Below are 21,423 nucleotides of genomic sequence, written 5' to 3' on the forward strand. Positions count from 1 at the left end.
TAAAATCATTTTAAATAATTTTATGTGCAATAATTTTCTCTAGGTACTATCATGCTATAAAGCTTTAGGTGATGCATTTAGTGTGGAAAGCAGCTAGGATGTTCACATGTACACACAGCACTTGGTGTGTCCCAAACAAGACTACTGGGCAAGTTGTGACAGCATGTAGAAATGTAATGCTTTGTTCAAACATATATAAGTAGGATGTTTCAGGGTGAAATGAAAGCAGTAAAGAATAAAATTGTTCACCTGTGCCTCTGGGGTAGTTGGTGTCTTTGCTCCATCTGTTGCGCTAGGGGACGGCAGGGTCTTCTTCCGCTCAGTGCTCCGTGAAGGGGAAGACTTGTAGGGAGATTTAAGAGGACTAGCAGGGGCTACACGAGGACACACATGATAGACTAGAGAGTTAGAGTGTAAAGGCAAGGAACACAAGATGGTAAAGTGGGAAAATTACAGCAGAAGGAGGAAGGAAGGGCAAATACAATAATATGTTAAATTCCTATATCATAGAACATATGGTCACTATCCACCAGAAGAATGTCCTACAGACAAATCAATTATGGAAACATATCATGCTTATTTCACATTTCACTAGTAAACTTATGCTTCCATGATATTGATTTTGTATGTGAATCAAGTAACCCCACAGCTTTGGTTAACAGACCGCCAGAAGAACGAAAAAAGGAAATAGTACACAGCAACTACGGACAATGTTAGGTTTTCTTCTTGTTAATTAATTAAATGCACTCACCATTAATTCAAGTGAAAATAACACTTGAGATGCTTTTTCCTGGACACCTAATATTAAATTACATCTCCCAAAGAGCCTTTTTCATGGACTCATAATTTTTTTAATAATAGAAACGGAGAAGCCAAAAGGGCCAATAAACCCAGATTTCAGCTTGTCCAATATAAAAAAAAAAAGATACATTTCTGACATTCACCCTGTTTTCAGTTATACTTGGTAAGGCAGTGTAACCATTATTTGTAGAAGGCAATCAAAAAAAACAATCTACAGTAATGGCCCTTTCACACTGGGGCGGTTTTGCAGGCGCTATTGAGCTAATAGCACCTGCAAACCGACCCAAAACAGCCGCTGCTGTCTCTCCAGTGTGAAAGCCCCGAGGGCTTTCACACTGGAGCGGTGCACTAGCCGACTTTTACCGCCGACGCTGCCCCCGCCTCAGTGTGAAAGGGCCCTTAGGGAACAAAAATACATTCTGATTTGTTGTTATGCATTACTGCACTTGTTTCTTGACTAAATAAATCTAAAATGTTAAAGTGGTTGTAAAGTAAAAAGTTTTTTTTTCGCCTAATGCATTCTATGCATTAAGATAAAGTCTTCTGTGTGCAGCAGGCCCCTCTCACACTTACCTGAGGTCCCTCTCTGTCCAGCAATGTCCACAAGTTTCTCAGCCATCTGAGAGTCTCCCTCCTGATTGGCTGGGACACAGCAGCAGCGCCTTTGGCTCAATCAAAGTCAGCTAGCCAATCAGGGGAGAGAGGGGGCAAGGCCCATGAATGGACACAGGGAGTTGTGACTCGGCTCTGGTGCCCCCATAGCAAGCTGCTTGCTGTGGGGGCACTGAACAGGAGGGAAGGGCCATGAGCACAGAAGAGGGACCCGACAATAGGAGGATCCAGGCTGCCCTGTGCAAAACCACTGCACAGAGCAGGTAAATATAACAGGTTTGTTTTTATAGGGGAAAACAAAAACGAGACTATACAATCACTTTAAATACCTTGCTGGTATATTGCTACTTTTACAGACGAGCTACAAGTTTATGAAATGTAATTTGTATGATGGGAAAAAAATGATTAGGTCTACTGGCCCTTTTAGAAATGTTAAATAAAAAACATGAATAAATTACAACAAAAAATGAAAATGATGGGTTGGAAAATGAAATGAAATAAGAAAACCATCAACTGTGATCAACTGTATATGCAGCTTACTATACACCTTAAAGTGGATCTGAAAATTTGCTATAATAGGTGCCTTTTAGAAATGTCAATTGTGGATAAAAAAAAAAAATGATGTAAAAACATGGCACGCCTATATGATATGTTATCATATTAAACACAAGGCCTTAACCTTTCCCACTGATCTACAGCTACCTGACTGTGATAAGAGGTTGACCCATAGAATCTATGCAAATCCTCTGTCATCCTGACAGGGGACTCTGGAAGACAAGAGAAGCGGGGTGCTCTGGAATAATGTGTGTGATGAACTGGAATGAAGAGAGTGAGCCATATTTACAAAATCATCCTACCCCTGTCAAACACATTGTGCAGTAATCTTTTAATTAAAATCATCACACAAATTAATGTCAAGTTTAGTCTTAATTGAATTTTTGTCTATTAATCAGTTGCATGCTGTAACCTAAAATAGGGCATATAAAGAGGATTTTGTGAAGGAACACTGTTAGGAGTTATAAAAATGCTGCATCTTATTGTCTGTTACAGGTTAAGCTGTTCAATTTAAAACCCAAAGTATATAAACCTATGCTGTGTGAACATAAAGGTGAATTAAATTAGGAACTGCAGCTGTGTTCAAATAAAAAAAAACATTAAAAAGGTGTGCTGTCCCTTTCAATACAAAAAACTCAATAGGTGTAAAAAAAAAAAAAAAAAAAAAAAAAAATCACCAAATCATAAATGCATAAACATTTAATCAATTCATAAGGTGCTTTTCAGAAATAAAACAGACGTTAAAAAAAAAAATTACATAAATATACACAATTCATATTCATTATACGTAGACGTGAAAACAGTCTCAATAAGTGAAAAATCAATTTCCCAAAGTTCAAAAAGGGATGTATTCCCCAAAAAGTGATCAGCTTCTGTATAGACATATGGAGAAAAAGGTACCTTCGGGGATAAAAGACGTGCCACAGGACTACTCCACAAGAAACGGTTAATAAGCTCTTTACCGAATGGACAGGGAGATCATTAAGTGCGCTGTTCCTCTGCAGCCACTAGTGCCATGGTCTCCTTAGAAATAGCCAAGCCTCTATTCGATAAGGAGCTAATTAACCCTTTCTACTGGAGTGGTCCTGTGGCATGTTATGCCTGGTGGTACCCTTCTCTCCAAATGTCCATCCAGAAGCTGATCACTTTTCGGGGATCACATCTCTTTTGAACTTTGGGAAATTCAATTTTTACTACAATTAAATATGAATTCTATATATTTATGTCTTTTTGAAGCGCAATTTATGAATTAGTTAAATGTTTATTCAGTTATGAATTGGTGATTTTTTTTTTTTCATTTTTACATCTATTTATTGAGGTTTTTGCATTTAAAAAAGGCACAGCCCCCGTTTAACACTTTTTTTTATTAAGTTGTTTAATTTTTGAAGATGACTACATCAAAATCTGATAGATCAGTGTTGTGTGGTTCTAGGCGAGTTGAATCACATTCTTGCTCCTTAAATTTCCTTAGCACTTATTCCTAAAAGAGCGTGGCCCAGCTACTGTTGCCATTCAGATCTTCGTGACTGTAGTCTAAAGCTGCCCATAGCTTAACCCAGCTGAACAAAAAAAAAAAATTTAACAGATTCCCCCATCCACACAAGAGAAGTGCATGAAGGAATCCTTACCGCTGTACCATTGTAGTGACTCCCTCGACTGGCTGCATCTGCTGATCAATAAAATTAGTCCAGTATTCTGGTTTTACAAAATTCAGTCATAAGACAGACGAGCAGGAACGGCTGTAGATGATCAAAGTTCATCATCTGGTTCCTGCTGAACTGGCCAAATATTGATAAAGCTCTAGCAAGGTATCTTGTGGCAGAAGCAAGACTCATTTAATTATGGTCTTGTGCGAGAAGCAAAGGCACAAATCGCTTAGCCATTGTGCCAATGGAAACTGAAAATCATATGAACAGCCATGCTAACCCATTATGTGGAAAACAATTCTTTGGATGAAGTTAGTTTTAAAGCCCAATGCACTTCAAAACCATAAGCATTAGCATGCCATGGTTTTGTTGTTTCTCAAGTCACACTTTATTTGCCTGCACAATGTGGCAGATAAATCTATATAGGAAATTAACGTCTTGCTCAAAACACTGTTAAAGTGTATATAAACTCTTTATAAACTTGACTTAACTTATGTGCTCCCTTTTAGTCTGTTAAATATATCAATTGAAGGGTTTTGATATATCTGTCGAATGAGTCCGAAAAAAAAAATACCTGCTGATCTTGCCAGAAATCTTTCTGTCCGTTAATAAATTCAAGTGCGCTCTGCCTATGCTGACTGTTATTAAAGCGGAGGTCCGCCCACCGCTGAAAAAAACAAAAAAACAAAAAACACAGCAGCTACACATACTGCAAGGTGCCAATTGTGGCACCGGAGGGGGGGAGGAAACAAATGAACGGAAGTTCCACTTTTGGGTGGAACTCCGCTTTAATTACATTGTTTTTTGACAACTACAGAACCACATCCTCCTACGTTATCGACAATAAACGAGGGGCAGGGCTCCATAGTCTTTTCTGGTTTCTGCTCTCCTGCTACAGAAGGAAGGGAGAGTGAGTGTTGTCACACTAGGACTGGAATTGGTAAATTCACCAAGGGAAAATAAAGGAAAAAAGAAAAATAATGCTGCCACCACCAAGGATTGGTTGATGTGCTTGAAGGACTAACAAGAACAAATGTTTGGAATGAACTAGAGAGCATACATGTCTCCCTCATTTACTTTGCAGGTCAAGATAGCATGGCTGTTCACCTAATCACTTCTATTTTCTTTAACACATTACCTGACATATAATGGCTTGACTCATTTAGCACGGCTGCACTCCTGCTCCTGGATAAGGAAGAGTGCGTTGGAGTCAGCAGTCGAGTAACAATGAAATTTTCCATGGGACTAAGATACAAACGATGGGCTGAAGGATGGAAGCAAATGAATGTTAGAACAAAAAAAAACAAAAAACAAACAAACAAAAACAAAAAATTAAACGCAATGAATGGCAAACAAAATCAACTGATGAAAATAAACAGAAAGGAAGGATGATATATAACATGTAATGAAAGGGCAATCAATTTCAGTATTTCAATCAATTTCAGCTATGTGTTCGTTAGCTACATTTCCAAAATTCTAATTTTACAATTAAATTTAGTTCCTATACGAAGGACAAGTGCTCTAACTAATGTATCTAGGAGATATATATTTATTAGTTAAAGCGCTTAGCCTTCACTTTACATACCTGCCATACCAACATAGTACATAATTAAAGAAACCTGTCCCAAGAGAAACCATGGAGGCCACCATTGCTGATTTCATATGCTGCAAAAGTGAAAAATTCCCAAATTTTGGTTTGTCACTGGAACAGGAATAGAGGGGAAATCACTAGTTCTGGTGACAACCAGGTATTTCCGTCACTAGGGATTTCTTTTTTCTTCCTGTCATGGCTAGGGGACAGAAAGTGAAGGGAAACTCCCCAATGGGATACAGGTTGCATAAAATAAAAAAAAAAAAAAAAAAAAAAAAAAAAGTTTATGTATTCTATTTCCTTAAATACAGGGCGTACTAGGAGTGAGAATCCTGTATCCATTGATTTCTGTAATATACAATAATGGCTATACATGGGACCACCACTTGTAAAGTGAAATAATACATTTAGCGTAGCTGTAATTCATAGCAGAGCAGGTCTTGATAATCTAGAAAAATGCACTGCAGTTTTGGCTCCTGTACAAGCTGTCTGAGTCCGAGTCCAACCTTCATTCCGGTCTGCTGCACAGCACCAAACAATAGCACTTTGACACACCTAAGCAAGGGAGACGTGTGTACTCTGTACTGCAAGGTCACCTGTCTCGTGGCAAAGATACTTACTCTACAAAAACAGAAGCCAATGTAGTATTTCTTTATGATCAGGTCTGGTACACTACCTATTCCGAGTAAAGAGGAGTGCTATTTAGCAAAAAGAATGTTGATCATTTATTAAATGGATATCTAAGGCAGAAAATCAATTTGGAAAATATGGTATATGCTTAATGCAAACATTTCAATTTGACTTAATTACAATTGCTCTGATAGCTTCTGACACTCTGGAGACATGTCAATATTTACAGAGCTGACCTTACAACTTCATGTAGCACTCCAATGCCGCGTACACAAGATCGGACATTGATCGGACATTCCGACAACAAAATCCTAGGATTTTTTCCGACGGATGTTGGCTCAAACTTGTCTTGCATACACACGGTCACACAAAGCTTGTCAGAAATTCCGAACGTCGAGAACGCGGCGACGTACGACGAGCCCAGAAAAATGAAGTTCAATAGCCAGTGCTGCTCTTCTGCTTGATTCTGAGCATGCGTGGAACTTTGTGCGTCGGAACTGTGTACACACGATTGGAATTTCCGACAACGGATTTTGTTGTCGGAAAATTTGAGATCCAGATTTCAAATTTTGTGTGACGGAATTTACAATGGAGCCTACACACGGTCGGAATTTCCAACAAAAAGCTCCCATCGAACATTTTGCATCGGAAAATCTGACCTTAAGTACGGGGCATTAAGCTTCATGTACACATAGCCCACTTTGACTGCCGGCCGCGGGAAAATGCAAAACCTGGCAAAATCACATTGCGATTTTACTGCAATTTTGCCACGTTTTAAAGGCCAGTCAAAAGGTTCCTATCACAGAAGAATCACGTTCAGGAGATGGTGGTTGAATCCCCTTTGCGTTTTCCCGTAGCCGCCGTAAAAGACAACTAAGTGTGCATGAAGCCTAAAGCTGCTTATAGAGGAATCCTTTTTTTTTTTTTTTTTTTTTTTAAACATGGAAATTGGGAAAAAAAAAAAAAAAGACTCAATTCCCCCATTCATGCATCATGCATTCAAGGTGGATGGGAGAATCTTCCTCGCAGAGCTATTGTATCCAAGACTTCCCTACCATCAGAATACACTGATCAGAGGTGCTTGCTTTAGCCTGCAGTGCTCATGAAGAAAGAATAACCCATCAGAGTGGTTTTAGAGAACTAATTTAGTAGATCGCCTTGTCTACAACCCCCCTGCCCATACATGGATCGAAAAGCTGTAAAATAAGTCAATTGTACTTACATGCCTGGTCCCATATATACAGTGAGGGGAAAAAAGTATTTGATCCCCTGCTGATTTTGTATGTTTGCCCACTGACAAAGAAATGATCAGTCTATAATTTTAATTGTAGGCTAAACAGTGAGAGACAGAACAAAAATATCCAGAAAAATGCATTTAAAAGAAAAATCAATCAGCAAGATTTCTGGCTCCCAGGTGTCTTCTATACAGGTAACGAGCGGAGATTAGGAGCACTCTCTTAAAGGGAGTGCTCCTAATCTCCGCTCGTTACCTGTATAAGACACCTGTCCACAGAGGCAATCAAAGTCCAATCTCTCCACCATGACCACGTCCAAAGAGTTGTCCAGGGATGTCAGGGACAAGATTGTAGACCTACACAATGTTGGAATGGGCTACAAGACCATCGGCAAGCAGCTTGGTGAGAGGGCGACAACAGTTGAAATGATTATTCTCAAATGGAAGAAACACAAAATAACTGTCAATCTCCCTCGGTCTGGGGCTCAAGGCAATATCTCACCTCGTTGAGTTTCAATGATCATGAGAACAGTGAGGAAACAGCCCAGAACTACACAGGAGAATCTTGTCAATGATCTCAAGGCAGCTGGGACCATAGTTACCAAGAAAACAATTGGCAACACACTACACTGTGAATGACTGAAATCCTGCAGCGCCCGCAAGGTGCCCTTGCTCAAGAAAGCACATGTACAGGCCCATCTGAAGTTTGCTGATGAACATCTGAATGATTCAGAGGAGAACTGGGTGAAACTTATGTGGTCAGAGGAGACCAAAATCAAGCTCTTTGGCATCAACTTAGGAGGAGGAGGAGGAATTTTCCTATGACCCCAAGAACATCATCCCTACTGTCAAACATTGAGGTGGAAACATTATGCTTTGGGGGTGTTTTTCTGCTAAGGGGACAGGACAACTTCAATGTACTGTCAAATCTTGGGTGAGAACCTCCCCCAGCCAGGGCATTGAAATTGGGTCATAGATGGGTATTCCAGCATGACAATGACCGAAAACACATGGGAAGGGGTCAAATACTTGTTTCACTTATTAAAATGCAAATCAATTTATAACTTTTTTGAAATGCGTTTTTCTGGATATTTTTGTTGCAATTCTGTCTGTCACTGTTAAACTAAACCTACCATTAAAATTATAGATTGATCATTTCTTTGTCGGTGGGCAAATGTTCAAAATCAGCAGGCGATCAAATACTTTTTTCCCCTCTCTATTGTTAGCCGTAGGCAGACCATACAGGAACCAAATTTCTTTCCTGCAATCACGAGTTCCATCTCAATTCCCCCATCACACAGAGAGTGTTGAAAGGGGAATATCTCCCACCAAGCCATTGTATTCTCCTGACGGGAGAAGACAGAGACTGTTGCTAGCGGCTATACCAGCCGGTAGCGATGATCGTATGTACAATCCGGTACATTCAGTCTGCCCCATACATGGTTAGAATCTTGGCCGGTTCCTGCTGAAGCGGCCAAGATTCAAACCATCTATGGCTGGCCTTAGCCAGTGCAATACGCACTCATCACATACAATGCAACTAGACAGCATCCAACTGCATGTAGGCTTTTTATAGTCAGATCTATTAATTACTAAATGTCCGAGATAGGTTATCACACTTTGTACATCACTGTTTTTTTTATACTGGTATATCCTGGGGCAGCAGTGACATTTTGCCACCATTGCGCCTAACCTTGGTTTCAACTTTTTGCTCTCTCCCACTCCGCCTACAACAGGAGTATTCCCATTCCTCTGCTAGCACCCTCCATAAAATACAAAATCTAACAAGGTGAGCTTTCAACCTCAGTGGCACCTGTCTATATCTAAGATCTCATTACTGAGGTCCATGAGAGAATTAAACTGTGATTTTAATTTACCCATAAATAACTGAAATATGCAAACATCACTTAGTGTATAAGCAGAATTATTTTTATTACACGGATGGCTATTCTTTAGAAAACCGCCTCTAATGTCTGTTTTCTTATCAACTAGTGCTAAAGTCCACACAGTCGACATGCCCTTATACAAGATAACCTACATGTACACATGACGCGATTTCTTCATAACCTACAAAGAGGCAAAAGATCTATTAATAGTATAATATGCCGAGTATAAAGGGACATATACTGTGCCTCTGCTTCCAACATTTTGGTATAAGCTGCACAAAGAATTTGAATTGTATGTCAGAGTGCCACCTAGTGACAGAACTGTGAACATCATCTTGAATCAAACCTCACAACAAGTTAAATGACACTGAACAGTTTCCTTATTCTCCAAAATAATCTATACACATCTACTACTTAAAGCGGAGTTCCACCAAAAAATGGAACTTCCGCTTTTCCGATTCCTCCCCCCCTCCGGTGTCACATTTGGCACCTTTCAGGGGGAGCAGATACCTGTCTAATCCAGTTATTTGCTCCCACTTCCGGGCATAGATCGCTGCAGGCTCCGCGGCTATCTACGCCATGTCCGGCCCCTCCTCCACCCCCCCGCTCTGTCTTCTGGGAGACACACAGGACCCAGAAGACAGCAGGCACCAGTGAGGACGCGCAGCACAACTCGCGCATGCGCAGTAGGGATCCAGGCTGTGAAGCCACAAGGCTTCACTTCCTGATACCTTTACCGAAGATGGTGGCGCCTCCACCCGACAGCCGAGGGACAGATCGGCTTCGGGTGAGGACATCGCGGGCTCCCTGGACAGGTAAGTGTCCATATTTAAAAGTCAGCAGCTGCAGTATTTGTAGCTGTTGACTTTAAAAAAAAAATTTGGGGCGGAACTCTGCTTTAATGGCCTTCAAATCTATTTTTCATGAAACTGGTCCTTACTGTGCTTTCTGATTCTTTGTAACATCCTCTGATTTCCCAAAACTCTGCTTTTGCACTTGGTTTGGAACGAGCAGTGCACAATAGTTGCGGATATGTATATGACACTGCTCTATGCACACTACAAATCCGATAGTCCTTTGTTCCCAGTCCATGTCAGAAGCAAGCAAGAGAGAGTGGCTGCTTTCCTACATACACTGTGGCCATGGGGTGCCAACGTAGCCACCCTCTAACAGTCCGATCACACCAGCTCAAAAGAAAAAAAAAAAATAAAAAGGAATTTGGAGATTTGGAGGAGGCTGAGAACACTAAAACATGCTTTTATGAGTTAATATTTAAAAAAAAAAAAAAAAAAGGCTTTTTCTTTTTAAACCGGAGTTTAGAGTCACTGTAATGCTGTTATGTTGCATAGAATTTGGAATGGTTAGAACCCCTATTTAAGCTTTTATTGCTGTCCGTTTCCCATTAGGGAGATCCACCCTCTATTACTCTTTAAGACCATTGACACCAGTACAGAAAATAAACTCCAACATTCACAGCTGTAAGCTCAACAGGAGGTAAAAGGGAAAACTTACTATAGGGACACCGGTTGTCATGAACAATGGCTTCAAAGGGTATTTCACTGATGTCATTTTGTGCCCCCAGGACAAGTTATTAAAGTGGTAGTAAATGCTTTTTTTTTTAATTCATACTTACAGGTAAAAACCTATAAGGCTCACCTGTAGGTATAGTAAATAAGATAATTACTTTAGCAGTGCCAGTGATGTCGCCAGCGCATGCGCACTGCGCGATGGATGGCGTGCGTTCATAAAGAGAGCTGTGCCATGGCCGTGACTCCCACGTGCTGGAGTAATGTCAACGTGGCTTGGCCAGTAACGGTGGCTGCTAACGGTGACGTCACCACGTCGCCCCAACGAGGAGGACGGGAGTTTGTCTGTTGCCGGCCGGCATCGTTTTATCCTGTGTCGTTTAAACATAAATGTTTGTAAGTGGATTTTTACTTTTATAATAAATTAGTTTGTACGATATCACACTATTTTGGCATTGTTCCTTTTTTTGGGATTGTTCTAACATCGTGTGAATCATGGAGCCCACAGTTGAGGCTGTAGCGACGGAACATCCACCTCATTCAATCAGCTGTACATTCATCCGGCTGACCATCAATTTGCCTTTTGGGATCTGGCATCTGGTAAGCAGGTCCATTGTGCGGTGGTGGTGCCCTCTCTGTACAGTCACTGATTTAAGATCGGTTCAAGACCCATACTATTGCAGGACTCACTACTTATTATTTATTTTCTGGTAAGCAGGTTCTCTGTCAGGTGTTGGGTGCACTATGGATCTTCTCACTTGCAGCTGATTATACTCACCTATATGAATTTCACCTATTAAAAGTTATCTGGTAAGGAGGCCTTTCGGGTGGCATCCATGGTTATCAATCTTTATAAACACCGGGTGTTTAATTAAGAAAAAAATATTTTTTCCCATTCACTGTGTGAGTGTCACTCTTTTTATTTAATCACCTATTTATATGTCAGTGTTACGCTATGTTTTCACTTTATTTTTTGGGATAAATGCATTTCCGTGGATTCAACATACACCATATGTGAGTGCGAATCATCATCCCCCACTGTGACTGGTCTGCATCAAAGCCCAGGCTGGGTTAAGCCACCTGCCCGTTTTGGCTTACAATCTGGTAAGCACGCCACTCATCGGTTGGGTATTTTCACATTTTGTTTTGACATATTCCTGATTGTTGTTGAGCGGATAATTGGGACTATTTTGGACTTTCAGCAGCCTACTATCACCCAATAAGGCTTTCCAAGGAGATTAATATAACTTTAGATCTTTATTGAAGTCTCACTACATGGACTATTGATTAGGATTTGATTATCCTTCACTAATTTTTCATATAGATTTTAGCGCGGCATTTATTTATTATTTTACCTGTAGGTATAGTAAATAAGATAATTACTTTAGCAGTGCCAGTGATGTCGCCGGTGCATGTGCACTGCGCGTTGGATGGCGTTGGATGGCGTGTGTTCATAAAGAGAGCTGAGCCGTGGCCGTGACTCCAACGCGCTGGAGTAATGTCATCGTGGCTTGGTCAGTAACGGTGGCTGCCCGTGAACGCGGTGACAGCACGCCGCTAGAGAGCTTCGTTTTCAGGCAAGTCTGTCATAATGTGCGATGTATACTAGCACATTATGACATTACATTTAAGGGAGAAGATTTTTTTTTTTTTTACTTTTTTTGCAGTTTACTACTGCCTTTAGGGAAATCTCCCCAATAGATAATAGACCGCAAAACAAAAACTGACAAAAGGTCTTATGATCCATTCATTCATCCACTTCAAATCGAATTCCCTATCTAGAACTGAAAAATACAAATACTATTTACTCTAGTTACACCACGTGTATAGGAGACTCAATGATATTAATCCCATGACCAGCCTGTGTCTGCTTTGACCAGTGATAATAGTCAACTGTTGCATTGTATAACATTCAAGCATGACTTTCATGCAACTTTTGAGGGTTAACATTGAAGTCTATGGCCCTCAAGATGTATTAAAGTTAGACCAAAGTAGTGCATGAACTACTTTGAAGTTGCTGCAACGTTAAGTCGCACATATGTGACAATTGAGCCTAAAAGAAAGTCATAGGTGCCCATTAGAAGCTTCCTAGCCAGGTTACTTCCAGATTAAACAAACAACCCTTTGCCTGTTTTTTTACCCTTGTAGCAACAACGTACACAGATGCCTTACCAGGATCCCCAACGCCAGCTTACTTAAGTATTACCACATCCAGCTCGTTACTGAGGCATAAAAAAAATCCAGATGACGGCACTCCAATCTTGATTTCATTAAAATGGCAGGCAGAGTTCTCATGTAATCAGTTAGATTGCATCTAACATTGGAGTGTATTTAGAGACAACATGAACACTACACAACCTGATGAGGACAGTAAATGTAAAATGATTTTCCTGTAAAATCTCTAGTTTTTGTCTCTTTAAAAAACACTTTTCAATAATGTTCTGCAAATTCAAAATCCTGATGTTTAATAAAAAAATTCACTTGATTAAAAAAAAAAAAAAAAAAAGTGCGTTTTTTTTTTTATCTACAGATGCATGACATAATAGGATACCATGTGTAGAAGACTTTAATAAATAAAACATAACATAACATTCAAACCAGAAAAGCACAAGAAAAAAAAAAACAAAACAAAAAAAAACACAACAAGCCAAAACTTGACTTTTTGGGATTATAGGATGTAACCTCAGACTTTTGCCAATTACCGAATTACCTTTTTCTAGCTTATTTACAGTAATAAGCAAGTCATAGGGCATTGACCCAAAGCAACCAATCATATTTTATCCTTCATTTTAACTTCTACAGCTTGGCTCCTATGGGTTAATGCAGCCTGCACTTTTTCACTGATGTTTGTACTGCTTATGTGTCTGAGAAAATACAGCAGCACACCAGAACTTTTATTGACAGCTTTTGGAGAAGGATAAGGAATCCAGAAGCAATACAGGCATGACAGCTGAGAAAGCTAGGGAAATGTGGAAAAGAAACAAGCAGATGGATAGGCAGGGGGACAGCTGGTAGGTACACTTGCCTCGGTCAGGGGAATGTGTGATTGCTGCGGTGGAAGCGGAGAGCCTCTTACTGATTGGCGAGTCCACTGGCCTTTGCAGACTCATAGTAGATGATGACATTTTGTCACAGGCTGCAGAGAGATGTATCAGACATTCAGGTAAGAGATTACTCATGTAATGCAAACACTCCTTTTAAACAGCCCATATTACATTCCTGTTAAGAGTTACTGAGCAGCAATGCCACAGAGAACTTTGTAAGTTTAACAATATTACCATGTAGCAGCCCTGCTCCAGAAGTCAACCGCCCGATATATAAAGTGCTATAGAAGACATATACCATCTAAGCCAGGGGTCTCCAAACCTCTCAGTACAAGGGCCACTTAAAATATCTTACAAATATTTGTAGGTCGAAAAAAATAAAAGAAATCAGTGAGCCCCCCTTAATTATTAGAGTCCCAATGTCCTCCCCCCCTTACATTAGGGTTCCAATCAGAGTCTCCCCCTTACATTAGGGACCACAACAGAGTCCCCACTTACATCAGGGACCACAACAGAGTCCCCCCTTACATCAGGGACCGCAACAGATTCCCCCCCTTACATCAGGGACCACAACAGAGTCCCCCCCTTACATCAGGGACCACAACAGAGTCCCTACCTTACATCAGGGATCACAACAGAGTCCCCCTTATGAAAGAAATGCTTACAGTGTGGCTGTAGCAACAGGGCGGGAGGCAGGACAGGTCTGGACAAAGAAAGTTCCACCTTCCAGTGAGTGCTGGGGCAAGAATGTCACTGGCTCCTAGTACACCGATGGTCTTAAAAACCATGGATGGGAATGAGGACAATGCAGGCAGACCAGACAGCCTCTGCTGACCTGAATGCTCAATCTGTGCACCACTGAGGACATGCCACTGATCCTAGCTGTGGACCCGATTAAATATTGTAGCGGGCCAATGTGGCCTGTGGGTTGTAGTTTAGATCCCAATCCAAGCTACTGTTATATTAATCATTATTGTTTTAACCAGTAGGAGGCGCTCACATAGTGTATATTGTAATTCATTGACTAATCACAGGAGGAGCTATAGTCATAAGAATGCAGCACTTCATTTTACCTAAAAGCATTAAAAAGGTGGCTCCAAAGACAGGGGCACAAAGATACAAAATGCCTCTGTGTAAACTGACAGACTGGATGCTCATGAAGATTAGATAAGCCAACATGATAGCCGCCTCCATGGCGTTTTAGGCAACCTGCAGATGGATGCTTGCTGCATAACTGAGCATAGGAGAATTTTATTGTTTGCTAAGCAGTGCAAAGCAGTAAGCAACATGGCGCATTATAGGCCAATTAATGAGCAGAAATATGAAAAACCAAATCACAATATAGTCATTTGATCGACTTGTGTTGAAGGGACATGTTGGAAATTTTTTTTAGATCAGCATATTCCGACAGGGGTGGGCACTGCTATCAAAATGCAATGTCCCAGAGGGGGAATTCCTCCATCCACCTTGTTTGACTGGATGAAGGAATCTGTTATTTGTCTATTTGTCTATTTCATGGTACAACTAGTGCCATGGTCGCAGTAGCAGAGTCATTAAGGCTACTCCAAAAAAATTCACGGAGGCTCCAAATGCACATGCTGTATGCAATTATGTCATCCGGCTGCACCCATGATTAATGTCATTATCCTCTGGCTACTTCGGTTTCCTCCCACAATCCAAAGACATGCTGGTAGGTCAACTAGCGCCTGTCTAAATTGGCCCAAGTATGTATATACAGTATGTTAAGTGCTGTGTCAATTGTCAGTACATGTAAATGTCTAATATTAAATATTAATAATATTTATGCTGCAGTCACGATTATGTCCTCGCTGTACCAGGGACCATAAAACCAAAAGTATCTTCTTGGGCTCAGTTTGTTCTCTATATAGTGCTGTGACAAACACTGGCAGTAAAGCATGGTAAAATAAATAGAATAGGATTATTTTAGCCGACACAGATTAAGTTTCCCATAATATTCATCAAAATAAAAGGCCTATATTGATGTGCAGAGTTTAAACCTCAACAACGTCAGTACCAGAGAATACAATAGAAAAAAAAAATGAAGGTAATCTCTGCAGTCTAAGCAAAAATTATTCATACCACATTATGCATTAATTGCTCTAAAACCTCAGATGGAGATTTTTTTTCCTTTTTTGCATCAAAGTTTGACAACATATCTGTAAACGGATTGCTGGATTCTGTGCCAGTGACATAATATGGTATGTTTTACATTATTCAACAGATAAAGTCATGGGGGATGGAAGAAGGGATTATGACTAGGCAGGAAATCCTGACAGGGAAAATTAATTAAACCTACAGCAGAGAACCAGATTTATGTACTGTAATACACAAATACATACTGTATACACTGCAAAATATTTGTGTCAAGGCAATCTAGGATTTACTCACAAAGTAATAAAACAGGGATATGCAATTAGCGGACCTCCAGTTGTTGCAGAACTACAAGTCCCATGAGGCATAGCAAGACTCTGACAGCCACAAGCATGACACCCAGAGGCAGAGGCATGATGGGACTTGTAGTTCTGCAACAGCCGGAGGTCCGCCAATTGCATATCCCTGTGATAAAACAAGTAAGGCCTCTCTACAGTTTGTCGCTGCCTCTCCTCTACCCTGAAGTGACGCTGGGAGCCGATCACGTGACTGGCATCTTTCCTTTTACAGGGTAAATAGAACAGTCATAGAAGGGGGGTGGAAGAAGATTTAGGCCTAGTTAGAATTTGACTGGAATTCCACTTTAAATATGATTTATGGTAAGTAATATCTGGCAGGCCTAAATTGTTCTGTAATTTGTGGCTCAGGACTCCCATAGAGTCCTATAAATTAACTTCTCGGGTCTATAGGGAAAAACCTCTTTCTGAGGACTCTTAACAAGAAAAATGAGAACTGATGTCCCATTTTTAAAATATTAGGCACCACTGAAAGTGCAACACTTAATGATATAATGCTCAAAGAGATCATCAAAAATTCCCAACAACTAGAAAAGGGGATTAGGCCTAAGCGTTCCTTCACACAAAAATAGATTTGTTCTTCCATGTGGCAGCAAAATGAGGGCTTAAGGTCTCATGCACACTGGACGTTACAAAAATGGCAGTAGATTTAGCTGTAGAATGCACTGTTAAAAATGAGTTTTGCCGCATTTTGCATTAGCGTTTTTTAGCAAAACTATACTCCCACATAAGCTTATGGCTCAAAAATGCTCATAAACGCAGAACAGACGTGTTCTTCAGGGTTTTTGATAGTCGGAGCGTTTTTACAGCTGAAAAACTCCTCTTCAAACCCACTAGTTCTGGGTTTTATTTCCAGCCAGAAAATGCCCCTGCCAAAAAAACACATTTAACAGCCTATGCATACATGGACACATAGGATAGCATGCTGGGGAGTTTTCATGGCTGCAGAAAAAAAAAAACCCTGAAGCCGAAAACAGCAGCTGTAAAAACGCCCAGTGTGCATGAGGCCTTATACTCAGTATTTAAAAAAAAAGAAAGAAAAGAAAAACTAAAACCCTCTGATTGATACTACCCAAACTTCATCTAACCCTGGCCTTTTTGAACCTTTATAATCTCAGGAGGAACCCTTGAAATAATGTTCAGGTCTCAGGAAACCCCTGCTACAATCAATTCATCAGGGGTCAGTGTGAAGAATGCCATACGGTGGTAATCAATGGGGGGTACGCTTCCCTTACAGTACTGGCCAGTGGGAAAATTGTCCCCCTTACAGCGGTGGTCAGAATGCCCCCTTACAGTGGTGGTCAGGGGGGTATGCTTCCCTTACAGTAGTGGCCAGTGGGGAAATTGTCCTCTTTACAGCGGTGGGAAGAATGCTTCCTTTAAAGTGGTAGCCAGTGGGAAGAATGCCCCCTTTACAGTGGTGGCCAGTGGGAAGACTGCCCACTTTACAGGGGTGGCCAGTGGGAAGAATGCCCCCATTACAGTGGTGGCCAGTGGGAAGAATGCCCCATTACAGTGGTGGCCAGTGGGAAGAATGCCTTCCTTGCAGTTGTGGTCAGTAAGAATGCCCTGTTTACAGTGGTGGTCTGGAAAGAATTCCCCCTTTACAGTGGTAGTCAGAATGCTCCCAGTACAGTAGTGGACAGTAGGAAGAACGTGTACCTTACAGTAGTGGCCAGTGGGAAGAATGCGTCCCTCAATAGTGGTGGTCAGTGGAACAAATGTCCCCATTACAGTAGTGGCGAGTGGGAAGACTGCACCCCTTTACAGTGGTGGCCAGTGGGAAGACTGCACCGCTTTACAGTGGTGGCCAGTGGGAAGACTGCACCGCTTTACAGTGGTGGCCAGTGGGAAGACTGCACCGCTTTACAGTGGTGGCCAGGCGGAAGACTGCACCCCTTTACAGTGGTGGCCAGGGGAAGAATGCCCCCCTTTATAGTGGTGGCCAGGAGGAAGAATGCCCCCCTTACAGTGGTGGCCAGTGGGAAGAATGCCCCCCTTACAGTGGTGGCCAGTGGGAAGAATGCCCCCCTTACAGTGGTGGCCAGTGGGAAGAATGCCCTCCTTATAGTGGTGGCCAGTGGGAAGAATGCCCTCCTTATAGTGGTGGCCAGTGGGAAGAATGCCTCCCTTACAGTGGTTGTCAGAATGCCACACTTACACACATCTAAAAAGATCACTGGTGTCATTCTGCTGGCTCTGGCAAGTGGCATTGGACACAGAATTATGCAGGCACCAAATGGGCGGTCAATCAGCCACAGCTCGAGGAACTCCTTGCCGACTCTGGAGGAACCCGGATCAAGAATGGCTGTCCTAACCTGCTGCCATAATGCTTTTGTCAGAGAGCTACACCTGTCATGAATGTATATACAGTGATAGCACATGTTACAGAGTTGGGCTTTTTCCAGATAATAGAATATCCTGACTATGTTTCAGCAAACTTTCACAAAAGTTGCCAACTATAATTAATTTCAGATACATAACAATAACAATATACTGTAGATACTACAGCCATAAATGTCAAAACTATGAAGTCACCAATGTCACAAGCCATGTTTTCAATGATTTTTTTTTCATAAGCAATGGAATCATAAAGCACATGTCGGTGATGGCCAGCATGATATGGGATGCATCACAGGACAGCAACGTCATGCATGATGTTCTGGATCCATTTGAAACAGTAATGTACAATGTGGTACACAATACACTTGTGTGAACACTAGGCTATACACCGTTTAGGGTAGACAGCTGGGCTGATGATGAAGTTGATGTGATCAAACACTTAGACACACAGTGGTTCTGGGGTTCTCATAAAATACCATTGGAAGACTCATCAGCGGCAGCAGAGGTCACAGGCTCTGTGTCAGTTAAATCTAGCACAGGGGGTGGGGGGGTTTCTGAGTCACCTGCACAGCACAAAACCAGAGCAAGACAAGAATGGGAAAGAATACGTGATTTTGCATTAAAACAGAAATACATTGTGCTAAATATGCAGATAAAAGGTTCTAGATGTAATAAAGATGATATATACAAAGCCCATTGTTAACATAATGAACCCCCAGCTTTTAAAAAGTAATACAAAGGAGGTTGAAAGGAGTAGCCTAGAGACAATTTAGATGATTAAATTATATAAATAGTAAATGTAGATCAACACTGTTCACATCAAAGGATCATGCACCGCGATTCCATTACATCACCTCTATCTTTTTTTGCAGAGTCACAAGAGTTTAACCCATCAACTGCAAGGCACACCTTCCAATGGAGAATCAATGCCTCTGCTGTAAGGATTTAACTCCTTGATGACTATTCTTACAAGGATTGCAAACATACAGGGAGTACTAGTCAGCACAGAACAGTAGTGAAACATGTCTGTATGTCTACTTTTTAGGACAAAATAGAGGAATATACTAGCCAACTAAAATACCAGTCCAATACATATAAGAGAGGATATAGGTCACCCCAACACAAACTATATAGCTGTATCCTTTTGCATGTAAAATGACATTAACTGCAATGCAGGCTGGAAGCACTCACCGTCTTTTCCAGATCCAGCTACCAGGGCCCCACCCCAGGACCATCTCTTTTGCTTCTGTTCCAGCTGCTGGTTGCGTTCTTGGGACCGACGCATCATAGCCTCAAATCGCTCCTGAAAGGAAACAGAATAAAAAGATAGTTGCTTTGGTAGTCTATCCAGCTGTAGATTCAAGTGAGGATTCTAAGTGCCTTGAAGGTGACAAGTGCTGCCGATAAATGACTTACAGTCTAAAATCTGAAGGGAATAAGCTCATACCCAGCAGAAGAAAAGAAAAAGAGGGGGTGGCTACTTTTGTTCATCGTCACTGGCTGTCACTAGAGGGGCTGTAGGAAGTAAATAATATAAGTTGCATCACTGGCTTTAGCATCTGCTCCCTATGGCATTGCAGCCAATGATCTTCGCAATCTGATGAAGGATACTTTACAGCATTAACTCATTCCAACCACACACAGCCTGCTACACAGCATAGGATTGTCACACGAACCTGCACTTTCAGTTGTGCAGAATTAGACTGTACATCAAAGCTTAAAGTATTTTTAAACCCCCAAGTACCAACAAAATATAGATCATGCCAATGCCCTACACTGAAATGAAAAGTATGTTACACAGCAAAATAAGTGACCCAAATACATTTTTGAAAAGATCATATACCTGATCATGTGATATCTCTAAATTGCACCCCCCCCGCACTGTGGGACCTGGAGGAGGTGCAAGGAATAATCCTGTCTCACAGCTAGAAATGTCACTTTAAGAGAAGTTTTCCCGGTGTTGATGATTTTGCGGTCACATGATAGATAAAAAAACAGAAGACAAAAAAAACTTTATAATTTGAAGAAGAAAAAAAAAAAAAAAGTTTCTTCTGAATCTGAATGAGAGACCTTTTTTTTTAATCAATCAGCTGATGCACTTGCAGTGTTCTAATTTGCAGTGCCCTTTAGAAGTGATTAGCTATATGGGAGTGTCTCACAAAAATAAATTTTTATTACAAAGAACACCTAAAATCTGACTTGCATCTTGGTGCAGAGTTCTATTAAAAATCAGTAAGCCAATCAAGCAGGAAAATTACATTGGAAGGGGGGGTCTGTACATCATCTGTGTACAGAACGCCTCCAGGTAGCCATATTGCATTGCATTTTACAAAATATTACAGTGCTGCAGTTTGCAAAGGTAATTTTTAATGACATACAATTATAATATGACGCGTGTAGCAATTGTATATGCCATATTAATTTTTTTACCTGCCATTTGTTTCCCCACAAAAGCGGAGTTACCCTTTAAGCAGGTTTTATTTTCAAGCATAGTCTTGTTTGCATTCGTTTGCACATAACCATGGAATCTGCTAAATTAATGCACCTTTATCATGTAGTCCTACTCTAAATTATGAGTCCTCCCAGAGAGGGACTGGTAAATTGCAAGACTGATTTTTAGTATTCTCCAATTTCTTTATGAAAAAAAGGAACAGAAAGTACAAAAAATGTGCCTACGAAAAACACAGACAATTTAAGACACCATAAATATATCAGCTGGAGCGCACAGCCCGGCCTCACAGGGCCCAGTTACAGAAAAAGGGTCAAAACATAAAAACCTCTTTCCCCCCCTCCCCAGCTCCCCCATGCAGTACCATCCCAACTTCGATAAATATAATGTGCTGGAATGTATAGGCAACATCACAAAATATGCATTGTTTAGCAAGGGTCAAAATTTCATCAATACACAGGATATCGCCAAAGGCTTAATACAGGGATCACTTTTGGCCTGGAACAAGGTTCTGAAAAATGGAGGAAGAAATGAGCAGTAATGCCAAAATGACTGTACTGTATCAAAAGAAAATGATAGGTTGAGCAAAAAATTTCATGCATTTGTGGACAGGGCAGACAACCAAGACTGCCAGACTA

The 21,423-nt window shown here is 40.9% G+C and overlaps 1 protein-coding gene across 13 annotated transcripts in view; it reads right to left on the reverse strand.

Moving 5' to 3' along the window:
• Positions 1–21,423, reverse strand: part of MAP7D2 (MAP7 domain containing 2) — a 221,039-nt gene that overhangs the window by 42,535 nt on the left and 157,081 nt on the right. For 5 of the 13 annotated variants that reach the window (XM_073616481.1, XM_073616477.1, XM_073616476.1 and 2 more), the window contains exons 4-8: positions 19,528–19,639; positions 18,813–18,899; positions 13,507–13,617; positions 4,753–4,878; positions 250–398 (exon numbers count right to left, since the gene is read on the reverse strand). In XM_073616481.1, the coding sequence (XP_073472582.1) occupies positions 250–398; positions 4,753–4,878; positions 13,507–13,617; positions 18,813–18,899; positions 19,528–19,639 (585 nt within the window). Of the gene's footprint in view, positions 1–249; positions 399–4,752; positions 4,879–13,506; positions 13,618–18,812; positions 18,900–19,527; positions 19,640–19,752; positions 19,838–21,423 lie in introns of those variants that run through there. The other 8 variants (XM_073616486.1, XM_073616488.1, XM_073616480.1 and 5 more) reach the window with 8 other exon arrangements.

The sequence above is a fragment of the Aquarana catesbeiana genome, linkage group LG02 (genome assembly GCF_042186555.1).
Source record: "Aquarana catesbeiana isolate 2022-GZ linkage group LG02, ASM4218655v1, whole genome shotgun sequence".
Taxonomy (NCBI): Eukaryota; Metazoa; Chordata; class Amphibia; order Anura; family Ranidae; genus Aquarana; species Aquarana catesbeiana.